The sequence below is a fragment of the Oxyura jamaicensis genome, chromosome 3, assembly GCF_011077185.1.
Source record: "Oxyura jamaicensis isolate SHBP4307 breed ruddy duck chromosome 3, BPBGC_Ojam_1.0, whole genome shotgun sequence".
NCBI classification, from domain to species: domain Eukaryota; kingdom Metazoa; phylum Chordata; class Aves; order Anseriformes; family Anatidae; genus Oxyura; species Oxyura jamaicensis.
This window is the reverse complement of record NC_048895.1, coordinates 103,996,292-104,019,641: the sequence shown is the minus strand read 5'-3', so window position 1 is coordinate 104,019,641 and position 23,350 is coordinate 103,996,292. Positions and strand designations below refer to the sequence as shown.

General features: G+C 42.1%; 1 protein-coding gene across 9 annotated transcripts in view; it reads right to left on the bottom strand.

Moving 5' to 3' along the window:
- LPIN1 (lipin 1) overlaps positions 1–23,350 on the bottom strand; it is a 76,024-nt gene that overhangs the window by 44,800 nt on the left and 7,874 nt on the right. For 4 of the 9 annotated variants that reach the window (XM_035320768.1, XM_035320770.1, XM_035320771.1 and 1 more), the window contains exon 2: positions 10,766–10,822. In XM_035320768.1, coding sequence (XP_035176659.1) covers positions 10,766–10,822 — 57 coding nt within the window. Of the gene's footprint in view, positions 1–551; positions 662–8,671; positions 8,823–10,765; positions 10,823–23,350 lie in introns of those variants that run through there. The other 5 variants (XM_035320769.1, XM_035320774.1, XM_035320772.1 and 2 more) reach the window with 5 other exon arrangements.

The following is a 23,350-nucleotide window of genomic DNA, read 5'->3' as shown; positions in this document are numbered from 1 at the left end:
CTTTCCAGTTTCTTTGATGGAATTAGGCTCATTTTACTGTAACAGGAGCATATCCATCTGGCTTCTAACTGGATACACTGATGGTAGCAAAACCTTAGACCCTAAACATCTGCCAGTGTTGGTTTTTTTTTCCTAAGACAGCAGTGACACAGTTAAAACCACCGAGAAAACAAACAAAGCACGCTAAAACCCACTCCGGACCAAACCAAATCAGAGGTTAATGGACCTATCGAAGCTGATGACTTTACACGAAAAAGGAGAAATAATTTGCTGGTTAACCTGAAGCATCAGCGCTGGGCTCCCCTTATCGGCCCAGGCCTCTGCACAATTCCTCTTTCTGAGGGCGGTAACAAAAACATTGCACGGTTTTGTCCCTTCTGCAATCCCCGAGCCTCCCCGCGGCTGCTTCCCTCCTTCTCTCCTAGCACCGTCGCCCCCTCCAAAAAGCACCAGGGCAAAAAGCAGCTGCCCAGCCGGCAACGGGGAGGCAGCTGCGGGTCCAGCTCTCCCCATCCATCCCTTCTTCCCCACCGCACAGCCCCAACACCCACCTCCTCCTCCTCCTCCTCCTCCTCGGCCCAGGCTGCCTGGGGCCGCTCCGCCCGCCGCAGCCACAGCGCCGGGGCCGCCCCGGAGGAGGGACAGGGGCGGGCGCGAAGGGAGCCCCGGGACGGGGCCGACCCTGCCCGGGCGGGACCCGCCTCCAGCCGGGCACCGCAGGCCCGGCCGATGGAGCTTCCCCTTCTCGGGGGGGCCCTGGGGGTCGTGGGGGTGGCTGAGAGGGAGGCAGGGCCCTGGGACAGCTGCAGGGAGCGGAGTTAACGGGGGAGCGCCTGGGTTTGCTGGGCCTTCCCTCCGTGTCCCTATAGGGCCTGGGTGTAAAGCGCCTGGTGTTTGTCAGGGACGTGCTGGGGGATGGAGGGGAGGGAGGTCAGTCAGAGCGCGGCCAGAACGGGAGCTGCTGTGGAGAGCTGGCCCTTTTTGTGGGGACACCAGTAGTAGTAGTGTTTACTTAAACTTCACGTTTGTAAACAATAAGCAGAGAAATAGCTTCCCCTCCTCTCCCCTCTCCCCCTCATCTTGAGGTTTGTTCTTGGGAGAAGCTGGGAGTGGAAAAGGGGGATTGTTCTGCCCAGACTGCTGTGCGGGTCCTGGAAAGGAAGGATTAAAGTCAGGGGTCCCAAATTCAAATGCTGGAGGCAGTAGGAAGCACTTCTTCCAATATCATAGCACATAAATGAGATGAAAGTAAGTTTTGCCCCAGATACTGGTTCCCTTCCATTAAAACCCTATTGTAACATCCTTTTGCACTGGGTGTTTTGTGCAATTAAATTGGGAAGTGGATGGCCATTACAAAAATTATCTTATAGAGGAATGGTCCACACTTTTCAAGTCAGCAAGCAGAAGTGGGTGGTGCTAAATGCAAAGCAAATGAGCAGGAAACAGAAGAAAAGCGGACAGAAAACATGCACACAAAAAAAGGATCAAAGTTCATGCATTAGTTGAAGAAGAGCCTGCCAACGTTAGGCTTGAAAACAAGTTTTTCAGAGGTCTTTTTCGTGTGTCTACATGTTCTAGTCCCCACCACATACACACAGCTGAAGCCTGGGAAAAGTTCCTTATTGAGTAATTAGCAATTAAATCTTTCATTTTCTGTTAACTTTCCAGTTATACTGTAAAACATTCTCTCTGCAGTCTCCCCTAGTTCATCACCCAATTGTAATCCTTTGATCTTCTTTTTCTTCTGCAGTTTCATGTAGTTTTGTTAATTCTGGCTCAGCGCTGGCTAATCTTTGGACAGTTCACAGGAACAGTTGGGTGATGTAGCCTGATGCACTCTCACAGACTCAAATTCCTGTTTGCTGTTCTCCATTTCCAGTTACAGAAATACGCTAACAATTTCATCTATGTTTTAGAAAAAAAAAAAAAAAAATGTCAGCAAAGGCAGTTTCTGCCAGGGCACAACAAACACGCATGTCCATTTATCAACAAAACAATATGCAGCTGAGCTCAGAAACACCTGCATTTTCATTTCCCAGGTATATCATATCTAATTCCTTGTCAGCAGTCATTGCAGGCAATGAGACCTGCTGGTGAATAGCCCCATCCCTGCCGTAAGTACAAGATGCTGTGCCTGAGCCGTCTGTGGATCCTGACCAGAGCTCTGTTTGCTGCATTCATGTGGAATGCAATCCTGCATCGTGTTCCCTCTGAGTGGGTGGTGTCCTCCAGCCGTAACAGTCTAGGACAGCTTTAACATACCGTTCCACAACTGTCTTTCCCTGTTACATTTAAATAAAAACATAATCATAACACATTGAATCAAAACCACCGTCTTTCCACAGCCTCAGCAACACCCGCCCTTCTCTGCTGCTTTCAGAAATCCAGTAAAAAGCCTCACCATTGGAAAATACTGTACTGTGTTCAGCTATTTCCAATGTCCAGCCATCTGCTGCTTGATGTAAAATAGCCTACAAAATAATGCTCTACATTTGTAATGGTTTCTGTGTGCTGGGTCATGTTTTCTCTTCCTACGTTGCTGTGAAAATATAGCCGTGATAGAAATAAGATGCTGTGAAGAATGCCAAATGCTTGCACAGCAACTATAAGCTTTTGTTAACAGCCGGAGATCATCTTAGTGCTGCTGTTCTTACTGCTGGCATGACCACAGTACAGGACAGCGTTCCTCAGATCACTTCTGGACCAACCTCTGCCAACTGATTCTGAAATCCTTACTTACGCAGTACTTTGGCTCACGACTATTCTCAACAGTTACATCTGTCTAGATAACCAAGCACTAGTACATAATCTTTTATACCATACAAGCTTTCCAATGGTCATGGATGTGGGTTTCTTTCTGTTCCTTCACTGATCTGCATCCATCCGTTATGACTCACCTAACTCTTGATTCCTGTCCCAAAGCGCTCATAGTTTGTCTATTCAGTTTGTGTACTTACAGTTCTGGCACAGTGGAGGTCTAGCCTAGGATCTGGGCTCACAGTTACTATGAAAAGACAAGTAATAAAAAAGTTGACCTGTGTAGCCTTTTGATAATTAACAAAACTAGGTTAAAAAAAAAAAAAATGTCAAAAAGAACAGAAAGTTTAACAAAACTCAAGATTACTAGAAAGCAGTATGCAAGTTTATGCAGGAAAAAAAAAAAAAAAAAAAAAAAAAAAAAAAAAACACTTCAGTTCTGTCTTGCAGCACTAGATTTTTCTGGCAAGTATGTTGGCTAGTGACCAAAATTTCCACTCAAAACAAGAAGTTAATTATTTAATGCACTATCAGTAACGTCTGGCCTTCCCCCCCCACTAAAGTGGAGCTCTTCTTCAGGCATGTAATGCCTGGGTTATGAATGACTGCAATTGTTAATGCATGCACACTGCATGTAAAAAGGATTCAGAAAATAGAAAAGTTGAGCTTTTAGTTAATTTATAATGAGCTCATAAGCAAAGATGTCTCTGGAATCTGCTGCTGATTTTCACAGTATTAAGCTCAGTAGCTCAAGGAGTATAAAGAGTTGATCTAGCTTTATTCCAGAATAAACATTAGAACATAGTTAGACTCTTGTTCTGTAATTATCTAATTAAATGCCCAAACATCTTAACAAAATTATAATTCTCCTGATGTAAGTAAGACATTTTTATGTAACACCTACGGTACCTTCAGTGACCTACTGAATCCCCTCTCCTGTTCACATATTTTTTTCCCTTTATTTTTCTTTTCCCTTCAAGTACAATTATCCAGTATTTGAATTTGTCCTTCATTTGAAGGCAATAGTCGTGCTGGCTACTGCAGCGTGTAAATCCTGGCATTCAATCTGCTTGACTTCTTTGAGAACTTTTTAAGAAAAAGTGCAAACAGAAGTTATTTAGTTGTAGAGATTTGTAAAACATTTGGTCCCTTTGACTTAATCTTGTTGCCAGTTGTGTCTATCCTGCTGGTTTTGCTTTGTCTCTGCTCCTGGGCTGGACTGTTCCCACTGTATCAGTGTCAGCTTCTTCAAGATCTGAGGAGAAAACAACCTCAGGAAGAGGAAGAATGCCATTCTTGTCCAACATAAAGCCAAACAGATTTTATTCTTTATTCCATATGAAAAAAATCTTGCTTTTGTCAGTCACTTCCATCTGTCACATTTAGGCAGATGCTTCTGGCCGGCACCAGCTGTAAAGTCTGCCCCACCTGTGCTTCTTACACTTTGCCAACTCAGCTTTTGGATTTTGCTTTCCATATGGTCAGTGCTGTAATTGTCTGCTGACTCTTGTCAGTTACATGCACATTAGATGATTTCTTAGACATCATTTCCTTCCTTGTCCTCATGCTAAGAGGTGAGGTGATGATATCCTCAGAAGGACTGTAATGCCCTCAGAAGGACTACAAAGTCTAAGTCAGTGAAGAGGGGGAGTGAAGGTGAAAGGAAAAACCGAGGATTATTTTGTCAGGATTGTAGGATTGTTGTTTTCCAGGAACTGTTACAAAGGGAATTAGAGGCAGGGCAAGAGGCACTGATCATGTACTGAAATGTTCATCTAATGACGCATATCAGCTCTCATGGCATCAGGGCTTATATTGCATAACCAAACTTGATTTTGAACTAAGTACTTTTGGACTTGGTTTTGTGACAGATACACTGTTTTCTACCTGCCCCTCTCTGAAAAAAATTGTCCCAAAAGGGGGATCTGTAATTAGTGAACTACTGAAGATTCTTTTCTTCTCAGAATGTAACATCTTGACAATGAAAGTTCTTGAAAGAACCTTTTTTCCTTTTTTTTTTAGATCCACATCCAACCTTGCAAAACCATGAAGACCTCAATGCTTCCTTTATATTCTAGCAACTCTTTCCACAGTGAGAACTCAGCTCTCTGTACAGAATACTTGGCTACTGAGAAACAGAGGCATGCATTGACTCCTATGATCCAAACACAGCCAAAGCAAAAGAGGGTAGGAGTATTCAAATGATGAACAAGGGAGGCTAAATATATCAGCCTTGTTGGAGGTCCATTTGTACCAGCACAGTCTCATCAGGAAGTAATTTAGCCCAAATCAGTAGCTTGAGCTCTCTAAATGTAATCTTAGGATGCTTAGAAAATCATGAGTCCTGTAAAATCAATCACAATATAGGAGATTACGGATATAAGAGTGAAATCATCAACATGCTCTTTCCTCAGCCAAAGCCCAGAATTCCTGAGCAGGCATGTTCAAACACAGGCCTGTACTCAGACAAAAGGCATATTGATGTTTAAATGTACACACACACCAGAAATGAAAGATCATATACACCTCCACGGAAAAACCCTCCATCCTGTTTTGGACTGAAATGCTTTCCAGCCCCAGCGCTACTTTTTCTTCAATCCAGTAATTCCACGCATGGCTAATGAAGCTTTTGCCCAGAGCACTGTTTTCAGAGCACAGCAAATGAAAAGCAAGATGATCAGTATTGTTTTTTTGGAACTAAATAGTACAAAACGTGCTTTGAAAACTCTGAACAAAGCTCTTGTACCTCCCAGGTTATAATCTTTTCTTTGCTGTTCCTGTGTCTCTTGTGAACGAATACAGTGATGTTAAAATAGTGACCTTAATCCTGAAAAGATATTCAGAAACCAATTCCTTCTGTTGGGAAGATTATTGCTTTCTTCATACTAATGTCTGCAGTATTTGTATCAGACTGCCTGCAAATATTGAATTATCCTACTAAACAGGTTCTTAAAATTATTGCTTAGGGCCTGCAAAGCAGCACATCACATTAATTCCCCGTATTGTTAGCTCATTACTATGCAAACTAGTCCCACTTTCCTGTAGCTAGCAAAAATTTAACAGGTACAGCCAACTTAAGGTAAAGGAAGATGCAAAGATATGCTGTATACAGCTTTTCTGACGGTAGGCAATGCATTATGTGCTAGTAGAGCTCATATTGAAGCTCATCCTGTAACTCCACTGGCAAAGTAATGTGAATAAAGTCAGTTTCGTAATAAAAGTAATGGTATCTGGTGTTTGTCACTGTGATAGAAAAACTCTTCCCTTCTGTGCAGACCAGGATCCATCTGAGAGTGGTCATTCTGCATATTTGTTTCTGAATGATTTCACTTTGCCTCCTGTTTGCTTGTAGTTATGAGAAGCAAGAATACTTGGCTTTGAAGTCAGAAATGTCTGTGTATTTCTTAAAAGGGCACTTTTCCACTTTACCCAATTCAGCTGAGCCACAGGTTTGGATCCTGCACCCCCAGCTGAAGGGGGCCAGCTTTACCTCTGTGGGCCTTTCTGTTAGAGCAAGGTGAGAGCACTGATGAGAGCCTGGTGAAGAGCTTTGGCCCTCACATGTTTGCACATTGTCTTTCCATTCATTGCCTTGTGCTGAGCTGCGAGGAGACCTCAGGTGAGCAGCAGCACCTGGCAGCACAGGTTTCAGATCTTTCTGATCTCCAGCCTCTGACTCAGCATCAGATGGGAGAGATGAGATACTGTTTGGTAACCCTTTGAGAGGCATCTTCTTTGCACTACTCTTCCATTGGGATTTCAGTGATTATAGTTTATTAAAAGGGCTGTGCTTGTTCTGGATTTGAAGTGTAGTCATCCTTTGAATGCTTGTGATAAGATTTTTTTTCAGGCAAAATTTGAGTTGTATGGAAACTAATGTTTAAAAATATATATGGCTTTAAAAATGATCTTTTCAGTCTTAATTGCTGTCAGAGCTAACAATCTTACTGCTTCAGAGATGATTTGTTCTCAAAAATACTTTGTTACTGACAAAGATAATAATCAAGATTGTACTGAAATCCTGGACACAAATTGAGGCACAGAATTAAATCTGTGCAGATGCAGTGACAGGACAATAAATTATCTTTAATTACTTGCATCAAGACCAAGCAATTAATCAGTACATAAGGTTGTTTACTGCAGTCTTTCCTTTATCTAAGCACATTCACTCTCTTAGTTTAGGCTCAGGGCATACATAAAATTCTTACTGGTGCCACTAAGTCAGGTATTTTAAAGCCGGAATATTGTAATTGATTTCAAATTTGCACCTAATATCTTTCTTTATGTCTGAGAGGACATGCATATACTTATGGGACGTTATGTAAAGAACTGGATTCACTCTTCTGATTTCTGCATCTGGAGTATTATATGCTTAACAGATGCGATTGGCTTTGCAAAATCATGAAAATATTTTATTTCCATTTCATGTTCAAATTTCTATGAATGGGAGAAGTGTCCATGACAACCCACTAGTAAATCCTTCCCTCCAAATATTCTTGACATTGAAATGAGTGTAGGCTCTCCAAAAGTGCCATGACACAACAATCCCTGAGCATGCTAATGAATGCAGGCAATGCATTCATTAGTCTGATATTAATTATTTGTGAAACTAAACTTAGATTTGGTGTGACTAAGAATATATCAGCCAATTTGGAATTTGAAAATGGAGGAGCTACAGCCTGCAGATTTTAAGTAAATATTTCCTTTTTTTTTTTTTTTTTTTTTTTTTGCTGTTGTGTTGAATGCCGAGCAGATATTGTAATTTTATCCTAATGGGAAATTTCAGTATTTAAATACTAATATTTGAACAAAGACTTCGAAGCATAAATGAGTCTAAGTATAAAGGAGACACAAGCTTTTTGCAAGTAAAAGACCTGTCTGAAAGGTTATTATGGATATGTAATCTGACCAAAAGTCTGATGTATCCAAATGGCTCTCATGAAGCAATAATCCATTGTAAGGAAATCTAATTCAGTTCTGAACTGAGAAAGCTGAAACAATTTTGATTGGTCCCATATTAAAATACCGTAAAAGAAGCCCTAATGAACTCTTTCTGCTGTTCTTACCATTCTCTAGACTCTAACCTTACATAAAAGGCAATGAAGGTAGCTCTGTGTCCATGTATTTCTGTTCACAACTTTAAAAAAGCTTACCAGCACTTGCACATACAGAACTTTTAAAAATAGTTCTCGGTTGTGTTTGTTTGTTTTGTTTGATATGAATGGCTGAATTATATATATGAATTTTGTTTTCCTGAATGGCTGCATTCAGGAATTAGCACATTGTGAAAATTATATCGCCCCGTTCCATAAATTTGGCATCAATGTTTCTTATATACAAACATTTTGCGTAAGTCCATGGCAATCATTTACTTCAGTGAAGTTAGTGAAATCCATTTCATTAGGTCTAGCACATTCTGCCTTTGTCCTGGCAGCCTGAATGCTTTACATATTCTGTTATGCAAACCTGAGAATTCATCAGCGGCTTCGCCCCAGTCCTGATACCAGTGTTACAGTTTATCCTACAGTTTATCTAGTGCAGACCATGAACAGCCTCAAACCTAGCAGCTTCTGCCTGTGAAAGCAACGTGAGCTGGTTTTCCCATTGCAGGCTAGCGACATTGTGCTCAGCAGATCACGCGCAAAGAGAATTCAGGCCCCATGCTCTGTCCATACACAGCAAGATAATCCCATTCAAACCAGTGACCTCTGCAGATTTACACAAGCAAAGGGTCTTGCTCATTGTTTGAAACAGGTGATTTTTTTACATTTAAAAAAAAAAGCAAGTCTATGAGTAGGCAAGCAGATAGTGTTTTGCATCAAGCTCTGCAGTAGTAGAAGAAGCTGACAAAGGCCTGGTCAGAAAATACAGAAAATAAATCTATTTAACAGAATAAAAAAAAATAAAGTCATACCCACAGGTAGCTCAGAGTCATGTCAAAGTACATGTCTGCTTCTGATCTGACCTCTTCAGACACCCTGTTTTTCCCCATGCCCACCCCCACACTGCAATTTGGGCACAAACAAAAAAGCCTGCCTATGTAGTCAGCCCGGTGATATCAGATGCCCCTCCCCTGCAGCCCAGCTCATTCACCCTGTATGTTTTGCATGTTGCTTGCCCGGGGATGGGATCATCTCTATTGCTCATCTACCTTGTCCAGGTCATGTCATTTACCCTGTGTAATTCTGTTTCCTGTGGCAGATTCTGTTTGATGCGGTTTTCTCACTTTCTGTTTCATACTGCAGGCTGCAAAATTGCTACCGTGTCTGTGCAGACAGAGGTACAACCTAGTGCTAGCATGTCTTGTCTGCAACACCCTTTGTATTATTTTAGTGGTTCATTAATTTCCTGTGATTTCCCTTCCATGTAGCATGTTTTAAATACTGCACATCTATGTTACTAAATTGCTTCTTCTCATCTTCTTCAGGTACTTTTATACTACATTAGGAGTAGTCTAAGACAAATAGCATAATAATGAGCTATAAAAATACATTCAATTTTTTTTCCCAAATAAAACATGAAGCGATACTTCTGAAAGTATAATCTTACAATAATGCATTATCCCCTCTTCTTTGAAACTTCAGTACAAGTTCACAAGACACGTTTCACTTGCCAAGAAGACGCTGTAAAGTTCAGAATCTCACCTGAATGCCGATCCAAATGTTGCCCGAGTTTGGAATGGAAAGACCGCATCCATGCTGTTGCTTTAAATGTATTTAATTTTCGGATTTTGTGCTATCCCTTGCTAATTGGAGCTCCTTCCCTGTTTATTTTATTTGCATTTTGAATTCCCAGGTACCTTTCTGTCTACATAGCTCAGATACTGAAATGGATATGCAAACCCAACCCGACCCAACAGCAGCCAACCTTACTCTCATTTCAGCCTGCCTGTTTGACTTATCCACCCGTCCACTTTACATGACATTGCTATTATCAGACTCATCATACAGATTAGATCCTCAATTTGTGTTGGCATAGCTCCATGGAAATCTTCACCTACATCTGCCAGATCCAAACTGAGAAGCTGACAGGCACTACAACCACCTAGCATGTAGAGGAGCTAGCTACCTGTGAGTCAGCCACAGCCTCCTAGATCAGGAAGGTTCCTCCATAAATCATAGCATATCTTCTACACTGCACCAGTGTAGGCTGCGTGGAAACATGTGAGCAGGATCTACATGAGATAGCAATGTGAGGTGTGATACTCCACCCAGGCTAATGTTCTGTGAAACCCACACAGAGATCTACAGGGACTCCAAAGGTTCAGTTAAGAGGATGTGTCTATGTGGCACTGCTTGGTGTTGGGTAGAAATGCCATGGTCCTACCTGTGATTTAAAACATGTCAGCCACTAAATACTCTGCCCCACCATCCCCATAAGGGTAGGTGACGGCTGAGGAATACAGCCCAGAGTCACTTAGGAAGTCAGCAGGTTGTCCCTGGCTCTGCCTTTTCCCTCCTTCACCAGTCATTCAGCAGTGGCAGATCTCTAACTGGGATGGGAAATGTCATCCTTTCTCTCATTATTGCTGCTGAGAGTTCATTTGTCTAATTTGTGGCTGTGTCCCAAGGCCACTACCTCACAGATGTACAGAGAGCAGCAGCAGGGGTGCCTGGGCACATTTTCCCTGGATTTGAAAATGTCCCTTAACCTACATTTGCCACAGCTTTGCTTATTTTATTCTTATTGCCCAGGCTGAGTGCCAAATTTCCTTATTTGTTTGTTGGTTGGTTTGTTTTTGATGTTTCCATCTTTACTAGTACCAGCCCCATGTGAGGGCCGCAGTTGCACAGCCTCCCAGCCTTTCACAGCAATATCAGTTCCCCCATTGGGCATCTGGTCACACAGTGTCCAGAGAGTGACACTTGGATGCGCTGTGCTGGGTACTGGGTGGTGGCCAAGCATTAATCTTGGCCTTACCCGTTTTCCCAAGGACCTGCCTAGCTTCAAGCTAGGCCTGCTGTGCCGCACTGGAGTTAGAAAGCAAATAGACAATAAAATTCCTTACGTTTAGATTGCGAGTCCAGACGTTTCGAATCCAACCAGGATCTTTCATCAGTGGAATCTGAAAAAAAAAAAAAAAAAGGAATAATGAAGAATAATCCAGTTAATTGACTATGCACAGAAGGTAATGTATCCAGGCCTCCATTACTGTAATACATACTTCCCCTGCAATTCCTTTGTAAGCCACATCCTCACTTTTTATCTCTACTAAGTGATGTTCTCAATTCTCTCTTTTTCCACCACCTCAGCTTTCACGTTTTTGTTTGTTTGTTTGTTTGTTTGTTTTTCCAGCAGGAATTAATCATTTGCTAGCAAAGTCTTTATCATCTGCTAGGGAGAGGTCGGAAGCAGGGGATCCCTGTGAGCCCTGAAGAAGCATGAACCACAAGCTCTGTTTATTCTTTTGCAGGATGGGGATGCCCAATGCAAAGGACTGAGGCAGAGCTGGCTTCTTACCCTGCTACCTAGGGAGAAGATCTTTTCACAGAGCAGCATCCCTCTATGGTACCATCCCTCTATGGTACAGAGCAGCAGGCCTCTATGGTACAGGAAGATCTGTAATACCCAGCAGGATGAGAGAAGGTATCCTGTAGGACCAAAGGGACCCATTTCAGCCCATTTGGAGAAACCTGAAGTTAAGGAGCTGCACAGCAAAACTGGGACCTTGTCCTGTGAGTAGTCCCTTACTGGCAGACGGCTCAGGATTCTCAAGAGCGGCTGTACTTTCAGAGTCAGCACCCCAAAGCTGAGGTGGCACATAGCTAGTGTGATGACCTTTTTCTGAATGCACAGAATATGCATTCCTTCTGGGAATGAATAGCAAGTTCATTTTTTAAAAAGCCACAACTGTAAGACATTAAAATGAATTAATAACTAACAAAATGGTGAGCTCCCAGTTTTGCTGGAGATGAGGGGATTCAGTCATCCTTCTATTAAACTAGAAAGAAAAATCACTGAAGAAAAACTCTACATTATATCCTATTTCATACTGAATTTTTATACTGAAAGGACTAATTCTACATGACCCACAAAATAAGATGATATGAAAGATTTTCCTTTGGTTTAGTAAAATTAACATTCAAATACAACTGGGTTTTCTGGTAATGTGTGTTCTGAAAACATTCATGGTCCTTTATATTCAAATACCAATTTTTTTCAAACACAGATGCTCACGAGAACAAAACAGATTTTGCTCTTAATTGTTCTCAAGCTATACAAGACCCAGAATACCCCAAGGGATCTTACTGAGCATATAGAAAAGGCCTGAAATTATCCCTTTCCTGAACTATCTCTCAATTAAATATGGCTAATGAAATACTAACAAATAAGAAGGAATCAGAAAACAAAACAAAACAAATTACAGAAAAAAAAAATCACCCAATTCTGATAGGTGCAGTTCTTAAGGGTTCCATTAACGTTCATTACACTCACTCTGTTATATGTATAATTAGAATAACATTTTGTGTGGATGACACAAAAAGTAAGTTTGGGGTGGCACCTTTAGGAGAAGACAGTAGACGTCTGACACGTAGCCCTTCTCTGCATGATAATACCATGCACTTGGAGTCTGCCATTAAGGATTACACCATGCTCCTCAAACACAATTTACCAACTCTCTCAACAACCTTATGGGCCAGGAAGTATTATTAATTCCATTTTCCAAATGAAGAAACTGAGATACACCCTGATTAAATGACTTACTCCGGGTTACCAAGGAAGTCCAGCATCTGAATTAGAAACAGATCTCTTTCCATATGGCCCATTATTTTAGCAAGAAGACTATCCTTTCCATTCCCAGAAGCAGAACAAAAGTACTGGTATTGCTGCACCAATAAGGAAAAGAACGTAAATATTCTTGCAGGCGAAATTATTAATTGAAATGCAGGTGCCTGTTTTATGCAAATGTGGGATTTAAGATAATTACATATTCCTGTTGCATGTGCTGGTTTGAGTTCAAGATGCCTCTTGTTGCTTTGGTGACCAAGGTGTAGGGAAGATATCATAGCTGTTGACAGCTCAATGTTAATACAAAATATATAGAACATGAAATATCAGATCAAATTCACACTGTTTATGCGTTTTATGTTTGTATTTCTGGTGTATTTCTTTCTCTCTTTTTTTCTGTTTTCTTCCTTTCTTCTTTGTTTTCTTTTTCTTTTTTCTGTTTTGTTGCCTCTTTTTCTCCCTTTTTCTTTCTGTCTGTCTTTCTTTCTTAATAACAATCAAAGTTCGTGATAAATCACACCCATAGTTAAATAAATAGGAACACAATAATAGGAATTGGCACAGGAAGAGTACGTTTCATTAGCAGAGAAGTCAACAGTGTGTTGCAACAGAGTTGGTAATTGTACAATAGTGCTGCTGCTTTTGCATTCAGTTCCTCTGAAAAGCATTGATCAGAGACAGTCCTGTAAAACATTCTTTGTGTGCTGGTGTAACAACCACGGGACTCTCCAGGATCCCTGCCAGCAGTTTAAAAGTACAGTTAACATTGCAGTTAAGTATTTGATCTTTAGAGTTGTCTAATCTCTGCTCCTGCTTGCATTTGGAAAACAACCCTAAGGAGCTGTCATTCAGTCCTGCAATTCATGGGAAAAAAGTAGTATTTATTGAATGATTTTTTGTACATTTTTTAGCATGCCCTCTTTTTCAAAGTGACTGCTAGAAAACAGCTATCTACCTTTCCTATTTAGTGGGCTTGGAAATGTAAATTGACATGAGTGAAAATTATTTTAAAGCAGACACAATGCAGCAGATCTTTCCTTTAACTATGCCAGCATCTGTAGTCATTCTGCTGACCTTAGGGAGCAAAGCTAACACAGGGAAAAGACGACCTTGTGCTTAAGCCAGTGAAATAGGACACAAGGCTATTCCTGTACTGCAAAACTAAACAGAGGCAGGGCGCAGGCAGAGGTGCTGAAGCAGCCTCATCTCTGCCCTGACACTGGTAGACCAGTGCTTGGCACCAGCCTGCGAGCAGCTCCCAGTCTCTCCTGGCACAGCAGAGCATTCCCAGCAGGCAGTCGCAATGGGGCCAACCAGTTTGGGGGGATTAAAGAGTTTGATAGCACGGAGGTGACTAGACCGTGCCAGGAAGTGTCAAAGGTGGAGGATTGCCCTGTCACTGCTTAGCTGGCTTGCAGCTGTGTAGCCAAGGACTCAGATCTCCTCTGGAGCTACCTGAGCCTTCTTCCAGGCATGCGGACATAACACGAGCACTGCTGTTGGCCTCAGTTCTTCTGTTGTTGACCAGGAATAATGTCCTCCTCAGCTGTTAGAGTACATGTATTAATGACACAAAGCAAAATTTGCTTTTTAACTTTTAAAGAGAGGCTTCATAACACTATTTTGGCCTGGAAGCTTTAAGCCAAGCTGTACTTTGCCCAGCTAAATATGGATAAGACTCAGAGGATGAAAATTTCTTATGTGACAACTGCAGAACAATTAGTCTGCACTTTATCCCCTCATTAGAGGGAAAAAAAAAATCACCTGGTATAAAAAATTGCAAGGAAAATGAAAAGGTGGCATTATGTAATTTATGTCTCTTTGGGAGAGATATGGAAATGCAGTGGGTATGAAATGCAACAGGAAACATTTAGGCATTATGAAAACTTTATAATATCAGGAGTAGACAAGCTCCAGAATGGATTGCCAGAAGAGACTTGAGATCTTTCAGAGCAGGGTAAAAACACGTTTGTCAGAAATGTTGTAATTCTAGTTGCATTTGTCTTTAGGCATAGAAATGAACAGGATGATCTCTGAGTCTCTTCCGGCCTTGAATTCTGCTGTTCTGTAATAAACTGACACAGCAGGATGAGGCTGCATTTTTAGCAGCCCTTTCCTAGCAATGAAATCTCACAGTGGAAAAATTCAGAAGCTTGTGGCAAAAGCCCCGTCACATGAGGTGTGTTTTCAGCCTGACTAAGAAAACAGTGCAGAAATGAGCTGCAGAGAACCATAGGAGGATAGCCAAGGGACAGGACAGGTGACCTACAAGGTTCTTCTGTCTCAAACTTGTGACTCAGTTGCATGACATCACCTGGCTATTGATTAACTCATCACACTGATTGCAACAGCTGTTGTAAACAAAGTTGCTCGTTTGTGAATTACTCACCTCATTTAAAGCTGGTTCCTGCAGTAATAATACCTCCTAATGTAGTTAAGCGCATGGTATATGTGTACTCCTTTGCTTTCCTGCTAGTACCAGCCAGAAACATTTCTTCCCCTGAGGGGCATCTGATTTTAAAAAACAATTATAAGACCCACCTCGGATGCCCAGGGGTGACTTGCATTTCTCTGAATAGCGCAGAGCAGCAGATCTGTTCTTTCACAGATACCCAGAGCTAGTGCCTTTGAAAAAGCGATGTTATCTCCACCTCAGGGTCTCTTTCAAACAGCAAAGAGGAAGGCCTTCTTGTCAGATAAGATGATGATCCTAAATTCAGCGCATGCCTGGATTCCTTTCTAAACGACCGTTTCCTTGTATGGGAAGAAACCCATTTCCTAGTATCTAGCAGAGTGAGGTTTGACTGACAACATTAAGTTTTGCTGGAGAGGTGTGGCTAGTCAGGTGAAGCTTGGATCGTCAAAAACCTATGTCACAGAATGGGTTGCTGTTGCAGAAAATGTCAGAAATAACCACAGAGAGCTCAGTCAGAAACTGTGTGAGGTCCTAGTCAAAAGTCCTGACCGCGTAGCTTACAAGACTCAAAGAATTACTGTCTAAGTTTAACTTCTACAAAAAGGCTACAAAATACAGCTGCTGGTCTGTGGGAGGTCGCATCTGGGGCTACAGCACATGGGGGTGAGCACAGCACCATTTATGTACTTTGAAACATGAGAATCACCGTCAGGCTGCATTGTATGAAGCTGAGGAGGCCCAACACGAAGCCTGTTATGTTCTCTCACCTCATCTGTGTCACCTCTATCCAGTCAAAGGAGCCATTATCCTCCAGCATTCTGGTAGCTCCAGGGTCCCATCGAGTTAGAGGCATGGTTACAGGGTGGGATGACTGCAGAGTACTTGGGGCCTTTGTACTTGTCCAGCCCTCAGTGGTGGCCAGGACAACTCCTGCAGCATGAGCATAGGGTTCCCCTGCCCCTGTCACTGCTGGAAATACGGATAGCTGTGTTTTGCACTACCTCAAATTCCTAAATGATTTTAACCTGTGCTGAATACTTTGTAGTAACCCAGTCTCTAAATTAAATAATAATAATAGAATAAAATAAAATAAAAATAAGAATATCCATGGCATTTCTGTCCTAGAGCTTCAGGCTCCTTGCTGTGGGAGAAGAGGAACAGCCCCTGATTGCTCTGATCTGTAGCATGGCCCAGCCATGGTGGTTTTCAAACCACATTTGAAAGTGACTTTGAGGTAAAGGTAGAAATAAGGACTGGAGGAGTAATACTACACAGCAAGTAAATTATTCACAGAGTTCACCCCACCACAGGGTTAATGCATGAGGCTGCAGGGCCAGTCTTACAAATGCACCTGTCTGGTACGAATTTCCTGCCTTGCGCCAGATTTGAATTCTTTCTCCCAAGCTCCCTCCCATCTCTTAACCTTACATTAGTCACTTGCAGAGAAAATGATCAGCTATTTATCTCAAATCTTATGACACATCTATAGGCAGCTGGTAGAGACCATTTCCTCATCTCTACCACGCCACTAGAACGTGTTTGAACACTGCCTCCATTGGCTGGCATGGTGGCCTCACCACCACACCTCCTGCTTGCTCTTGGCAGATATTTTAATCACTGTAGTTAACACCGCACCTGGGAATGTTCCTCTTAGGCACTACCCCAGGCTACCAAAAGGTGTTTCATGAGGTGATGTTTCCACATCACCTGATCATCACACCCTCACTCACGGCATCCTTCTTTCCAGACCCGGTGACCTCCCAGCCTTCTCCTCCACAGGACAGCCTCACCATCGCACCTGGAAATGGGGGATACCGCATGCAGCTCACCACCAAACCACCCAGGAAGCCCACACATTCCTTTCACCAGAGAAGGATTACTATGAGGAGTGGAGCATGACTGCCTCATCCTCACAGTGAGGGGCAGAAAGCTGGCAGATTGGGGATCTTCAATATGGTGGCATCTGCACAATACGTGCCCTTTCATGTTGGTCTTAGCCTTGTGGCAAGCTTTGGGTTGTCCAGGCCCTCACTGTTAAGTACAAGGCCAAGGACTTCAGAGCTAGATCTGAAGATCAGCAGAATATGGGGTTTACGCCCATGAAGAGTCTGGAAGCATTTGCTTTTGCGAGATGAATAGAGACCAGACCAAATGTACACCTGCCCGTTTAGCTTTCCTGCTGTGACACCTGGTACGTGCTTAGTCCTGTACACGTAGGATCCTCAGGGAGAAAAAGGGCAGGAGCTATTAAGCTATTGGCTTAAATCAGACATATTCTGGTCAAACAGGTAGAACGGCGGAGCTCAGCCTGGCAAAGTCTTGTTTACAGGCTTGAGAAACTGGGTCTGTGACACATGCTGAACCCCAGGCTCCACAGCACCTAGAAGTAACCAGGAATAAAAGCTACTGCTGTGTGCCACTCAGATAACGTGGGCACAGGCTGTGTGTGTTTTCACTTGCTAGTAAATTTTGCCATAGGCCACATACAGACAACTTGCTGAAGCTTGTGGGGGATCTTTCAGAAAGACTGTAAGAAAATGAGTGTTTCTCTGATCCCATTTATTCTTCAGATAAATCTGGGCATGAGGTTTAGGACTGTGCCTGGGATCAGAAAGATGACAGGCACAAAACTGAGTGCCACACACTGAAAAGCTGTACAAGCCTTTCCTTTTGTAAGACAAACCTTTTGCCTATTGTAGCTGCTTCCGGAGCATGGCATAAACCTTGTGGCAGCAAGTCAAAGATAATGGGCACATCTGGGACAGACCCTTAAATTCAGGAGGGCTTGTTGCGCACTTTGGCTGCTCACTTTGCTTGCTTGTAGGCTTTTACTCAAAGGTCTTCCCCCTGGGTATCACAGCTATTTTAAACTGCAGATGATGCTTCCCAACCCCTGCCCATTGATTTGTGGCAAGCCTCCCGTCAAATTGCAATTTATTCAGAGCAGATTAAATTTTGCCACAGACTGAAGTTTGTGGCACAGAGTCAAGTGCTGATATCTAAGCACTTATGTATAAGTTACAGCCCAGAGCCAGCAAGTGTACCCACAGAGTAACGTGACCATCAGGTTTCAAGCTATGACTTCATGAAAGAGTGATAACGATCCTGTATTAAAGTGCAAGTGAATGAAAAATTATCTGTTTCTTTTCACACTTTTCTCTGTCCGTTAATAAATAAATAAATAAATAAATAAATAAATAAATAAATACAGCTTTGTTATGATTTCTTCATACCTGTTATACAGGCAAATTTTGCAGACTCAGATGTACATTGCTAAGTACCGGGGGGGGGGAGGGGGGGGGCAGAGTGTAATTGTCTTTCACGTTATCTTCAGTTTTTAAAACAGATTTGCTAGCCACAGCTTTTTAGGGAATAAGTTTCAGTCATTTTGTAGAACAGGTGTATCTTTGTAACATGGAGAGGGCAGGACTTGTGTCACAAGATCAGGTTTCTGGATGAGAAACAACAAGAGAAGGAAAACAATCCTACATCTCGGGGAGGGCCAGGAAGTTTGGAAACTTCCACTGTGACTGGCACTGTCACAGGCTTTCTGTCCTTTACTGAACAACTGGGCTAACCTCTCTCTGCCTCTGTTTTTTGTTGTTGTTGATGATGTTTTGTTTTTGTTTTGTTCTAACGTAAAATAGAGTAAATAGCATCCACCTCAGCCTCCTGTTATGAAACTGAATTTCTCAATGTTAACAAAAGTTCCAAGTTCCTTGGGTCAGAACATAGGGTTCATATGTAGTAAAGACTACGTATATTTAAGAGTAAATATAAGTTCATAAATAGACTTTGGAAGCAGTTCCCTGCTGGATTTTGTCCAGGAGGCCAGAAAATAAGGAGGAGGGGAAACCTAAGTGTGCTTTTCGTTGCATGTGATTTGTTTTTCTCACTAACGCTACATGCTGTTCAGGACTATTTCTAGGAAGAAGGAGGTGCTCATAAATACCAATCAAAATGCACAGCAACTTTGCTGAATAGTAGAAAAAAACACGTGCAGGACAAGAGGAAGTTTTTGACTCATATTCTCAGGCAGAAACTTTGCAGAGTGCAATAGGGCAGGAGCGTTTTACTTCCGTGCTGCAAGTATTGTACTTGTTTATGTGGAAAGCTTTAAAAATCTTTTTAAAAATCTATTTTTAAACATATTAGTAATCCCTAGGTCTTAACCAGGCTTTAATTAATACTAAAATAATTGGATTGGCTTTGAAATTGTTCCAACATGCAATAAAATCACACTATTACAGGTTCCTTGCCTCTCCTCCTACTTCCTTCAATATTTTGCCTAAAGCAGGCTCAGTGGCCTGACCTCTATCACTTTTCTTTTGTTACATGATAGCATTTTTCTCCATCCATTTCAATCCTTTCAGTGAAGCTTCACAGATGCCCCTGCTGTAGAGCATACAGCTTATATCGCCAGCATATGCTCCATGTGGGGCTGGCTGATCCCAGAAGAACATGACAGCTCTGAACATTCATTACAATTATCTCTTCTGCACTTTTTTCTGCTGCTGTTGCTGCTAGCGAAGCATCACAGGACAAGCACTTGCCCTCAGGAATGCTCTGGGGCTCTCTGTTTTCTGGATTTGCAGTTTAAGAGTGATATGGAAAGATGAGTTTCAAGACCTGTGCCACAAACCTCTTCCCACATCCAGCAATATGACCAGGGACATCAGATACTGCAGGCTAGCAGGATCCATTTCTGTAATTAACTTCACAGATTAGGAAGTCAGAAAAAAAGTGAGATACTGACAACAAGAAATAATCTGTTCACTTTAGCAGGCTCTAGCATATTTACTTGTTATCTTTTCATTATGCAATTCCCGTCATGTAATTACTCCTATATGAAGGGATTCCCACAGAGAGCAAGCACAGAGGTCCAGCTGCTCTTGTTTTACTTCAGTTAGCAACACAGGCCTATACTTTTTCAGAGCCCATTTCCCCCAAGTGAGAGTTTTCATTATGTGTCATCCTTACAGGAGAAAGATTTCCTGCCTTTTGGTTGGTGATTAGATGTAGAGCTTAGGGATATGGTTTAGTGGAAGATTTGTTAGCGTTAGGTCAGAGGTTGGACTCGGTGATCTTGGAGGTCTCTTCCAACCTAGACTATTCTGTGATTCTGTGATTCTGTTTCTTAATATTTAAATAAGGTAACATTTTATTTGGAGTGCTCATGGTAGACAATACAAAGATGTTTAATATAAGGACCCTGCTATATCCAGTCCAGATGTACATTTCTGGCTTTAAGGACAGAGAATGATCCATTCCCCTGACTTCAAGGCCACCTTGCTTCGGTGAGATCAGATCCTGGGGCTGCCCCTCTCACTGTAGACATCCATAATGAAGATGGCTACGTCTGGATTCCCGTTCTAATCAACAGGAAGAAGTAGCATTGCTAGAGCATGATCCATCTGACCTACCTTAAAATGGCATGTAAATGGTCCTCTGGCCTGTCACAGGAAGGCCCTTTCCATAGCAGCCTGTTGTTCTTTACCTTTTTTTCACACTTTGTCCCCACAGGACACGTCTGCCCTGAGGTACAAAGGCACCTCACCTAAAGCGTACTGCTTCCATCAGGGACTGCAGCTCCATGCAACAAAGGCAACATTTCTTCAGCAAGCCCTCATGTGTAATAGAAAAAAATGAAAACAGATGCAAATGCACCCTGAAAAACGGTACAGCAGTCAAAACCATTTCATTTTTATGAGTATTAAATCGCCACAAGGTTTACAAAGGAGAAGAACACGCACTTTTTTTGCTATTACTCCCTTTTTTACTGTTTTCTTGCATTCAGCAGTGCTTTAATTGTGGTTCACTTTGCTACAGATTGTACAGGGACAAAAAAAATTGTCCTGCCAAGATCTCTCTTGTGCAATCCTCCCTGCTTTCAGGAGGTGAGGGATTTCCAAAAGCAGTATTCAAAAATCTGGTCACTCCTTCACTGGTCTCTGCCAGTGGAGAACAAAATGAGGAGCTGCCTCTCCAGCGTGGCAAGGTTGTGCACGTTCCCAGTAAGCAGCATCTTCCCTAACCCTGGTTGTTGGGTTGCCTAAGCAAGCTGACAGTTCCCTCTGTAGGCAGCAGAGAGGTAGAGAAATTTCAAGGAATTATTTACTCCAAGGGAGTTGTTTTCTTGGAAACCCATCGGTGGGGATGCCCTCCTCTTTCCACCAAAACCAAATGCAATAAAAAACACCATGCAGCAGTATCTTTGGCTCCCTCTGATGTGGGCGGAGTTGAAATGGGAAAGCAGGAGGGAGGTCACAGGGAACCAGAGCCCAGCTGCCACGTGAGGAAGGGCTGCAGGTTGATGCCTCTGGCCTTTGCCAGCCCTCATCTGTGGAGGCTGAAGTCTCCCTCAGCTTCTGCCAAAGGCTAAGGGGGAGCATTGCTGGACTGGAAGAAGCCCAGCCACTGCGTGTGCCTTGTAGAGAAGGAATACAGACAAAGTGGCCAGCCCTATATAAGGTAAATATCTGGGTGTTGTAGTAAGAGCTGGGTTAGTACTTAGTTCGTAATGTCTTCATATGTGTCACAGAAATGTTCCTGTTCCATCCTGCTGCCCAGAACCACCAAGAAAACTGAGTCGGAAACTTGACCATTGCCTCTCCCTCAGCATTAACCTGTCACCCATTAGGCACAAGCTGCCAGAAGGAAATTAGACACCTGCTTCAATCTTGTTTTTGCAGTCATTAAAGTGTTGGGATAGCATGTCTGCCAAACCCCTATTAATAAACCACCTTTTTGTCTGTCACAAAGTTACACCCAGATAAAATGCCATTCCCCTTCTACCATCCATCGTCTGTGCTTGCAGATCCCCAGGACTGACTCTAACACAATTCCCTAATCTACTGAGATTTGTGCAGCACTCATAAGAGGAGGAAGAATATCAAAATCAATGGGCTTGTCACATAAATAAGGGTTAGCAGAAAGTACATATTTTCAGCTGTACCATGATGGCCTGGCTACGCACAACCTATCACCCTGAGGTGGGTAGGTGGGGGGAGAAGAGAAAGAGGGAGAAAAAATAATAACTTTGAGCAAAACTTAAGCTTTATGGCACAGTTTATATCCAAATGTGTCACTACAGAGATACTCTGTGGATGTCTTCACAGTCTTCTACTTTACAAAAACTAATACAGTTGCCCAAGGGAAACAGAAGGGAACAATAAAATGAAAATAAAGCAAACTTCCTTCTTCTATCCATTTAACTCTCTTCACTTATGTAACTTTTTACAAAGGAGGGAAAAATATTGTGTTTGCCATCTGTTTATTAAATCCCTCTTAAATTGTATACAGCACAGCCTCCGTGAATCTCAAAGCATGTTACAAAAGATGTTATTAGCATAATCCCCCTTTAACAGATGGAGTAACTGAGAAAGTTGCAGTGGTTTATTGACACTCATCCAGCAGCACCAGGGAGAATTGCTTCGTCACCCTGAGTCAGGCCAGCGCTGCTCGGGTTAGGCCAAGAGCTGCCATTTGTTTCTCAGTCTCAGACGAGAGTCAAATCTTACTTGATTTACATTCAAGTCATTGCCCCTGTTGCACATGCAAAGAAGATATCCAAGGGAAGGGATTTATGACTACCCAAAAGTTTTTATCAAAGGTTATGTCTGTATTTCTTTAAATTAGCTCAAATTCCAATGACTATTGCATTTCCACTGACCCTCCAAAAAAAAGTGTGACTTGGTCAGTGAATCCAATGTAACTGAGGACATAAAGATGCAGAACACTTAAATACTAACAGAAGAGTTAGTTCCCTCTTCTTCAAGTTCAATTTGTTTTAATTTAAATTAGGTTAATACAAATTAAAGAAATTTGTTTTTCAAAAGAGTTTTTAATATAAATATTTTTAGCAATTTATTGATTAAAGAGTGTATTTCTATTGAATTTTCTAAGCATCCCCCATGAAAAAAAAAAAAAAATGTATTTCATAAAAATCTCTAAGCAAAAGCTAGGAGGCTGGAGGTGCTCAGACATTTATGCTGAAAGAAGATCCCTGAACTCCCTACAGATTTCTCAGAGGTGTTTACTGGGATGGACATCCGACAAAGTCCCACTTACACCTCTGCCTTGTGTTTTTCTACCTTCAAACATCGAAGTAAAATGAGACCATGGGGTGCTAAAATATGTAGGAGAAGATAGGGCAATCTATCAGATTTCCAGATTGTAAAGGAAAAAATTTTGATTACATCAGCAAAGGTACGTAGAACTTCAAATTGCTAGCATAATACCTAAAAATGAACCAGATTGCTGTATGGAGGACATTAACATCAAAACTGTACATACAGAGGGTGAGCAAAGAGGATGAGCCAGGCAGACGCAAGCCCAAGCATAATGCAGATAGAAATATTCCTGTTCCTGAGATGTACAACACTGATGACAAGGGAACAAAAAGGAAGGAAGGAAGGAAGGAAGGAAGGAAGGAAGGAAGGAAGGAAG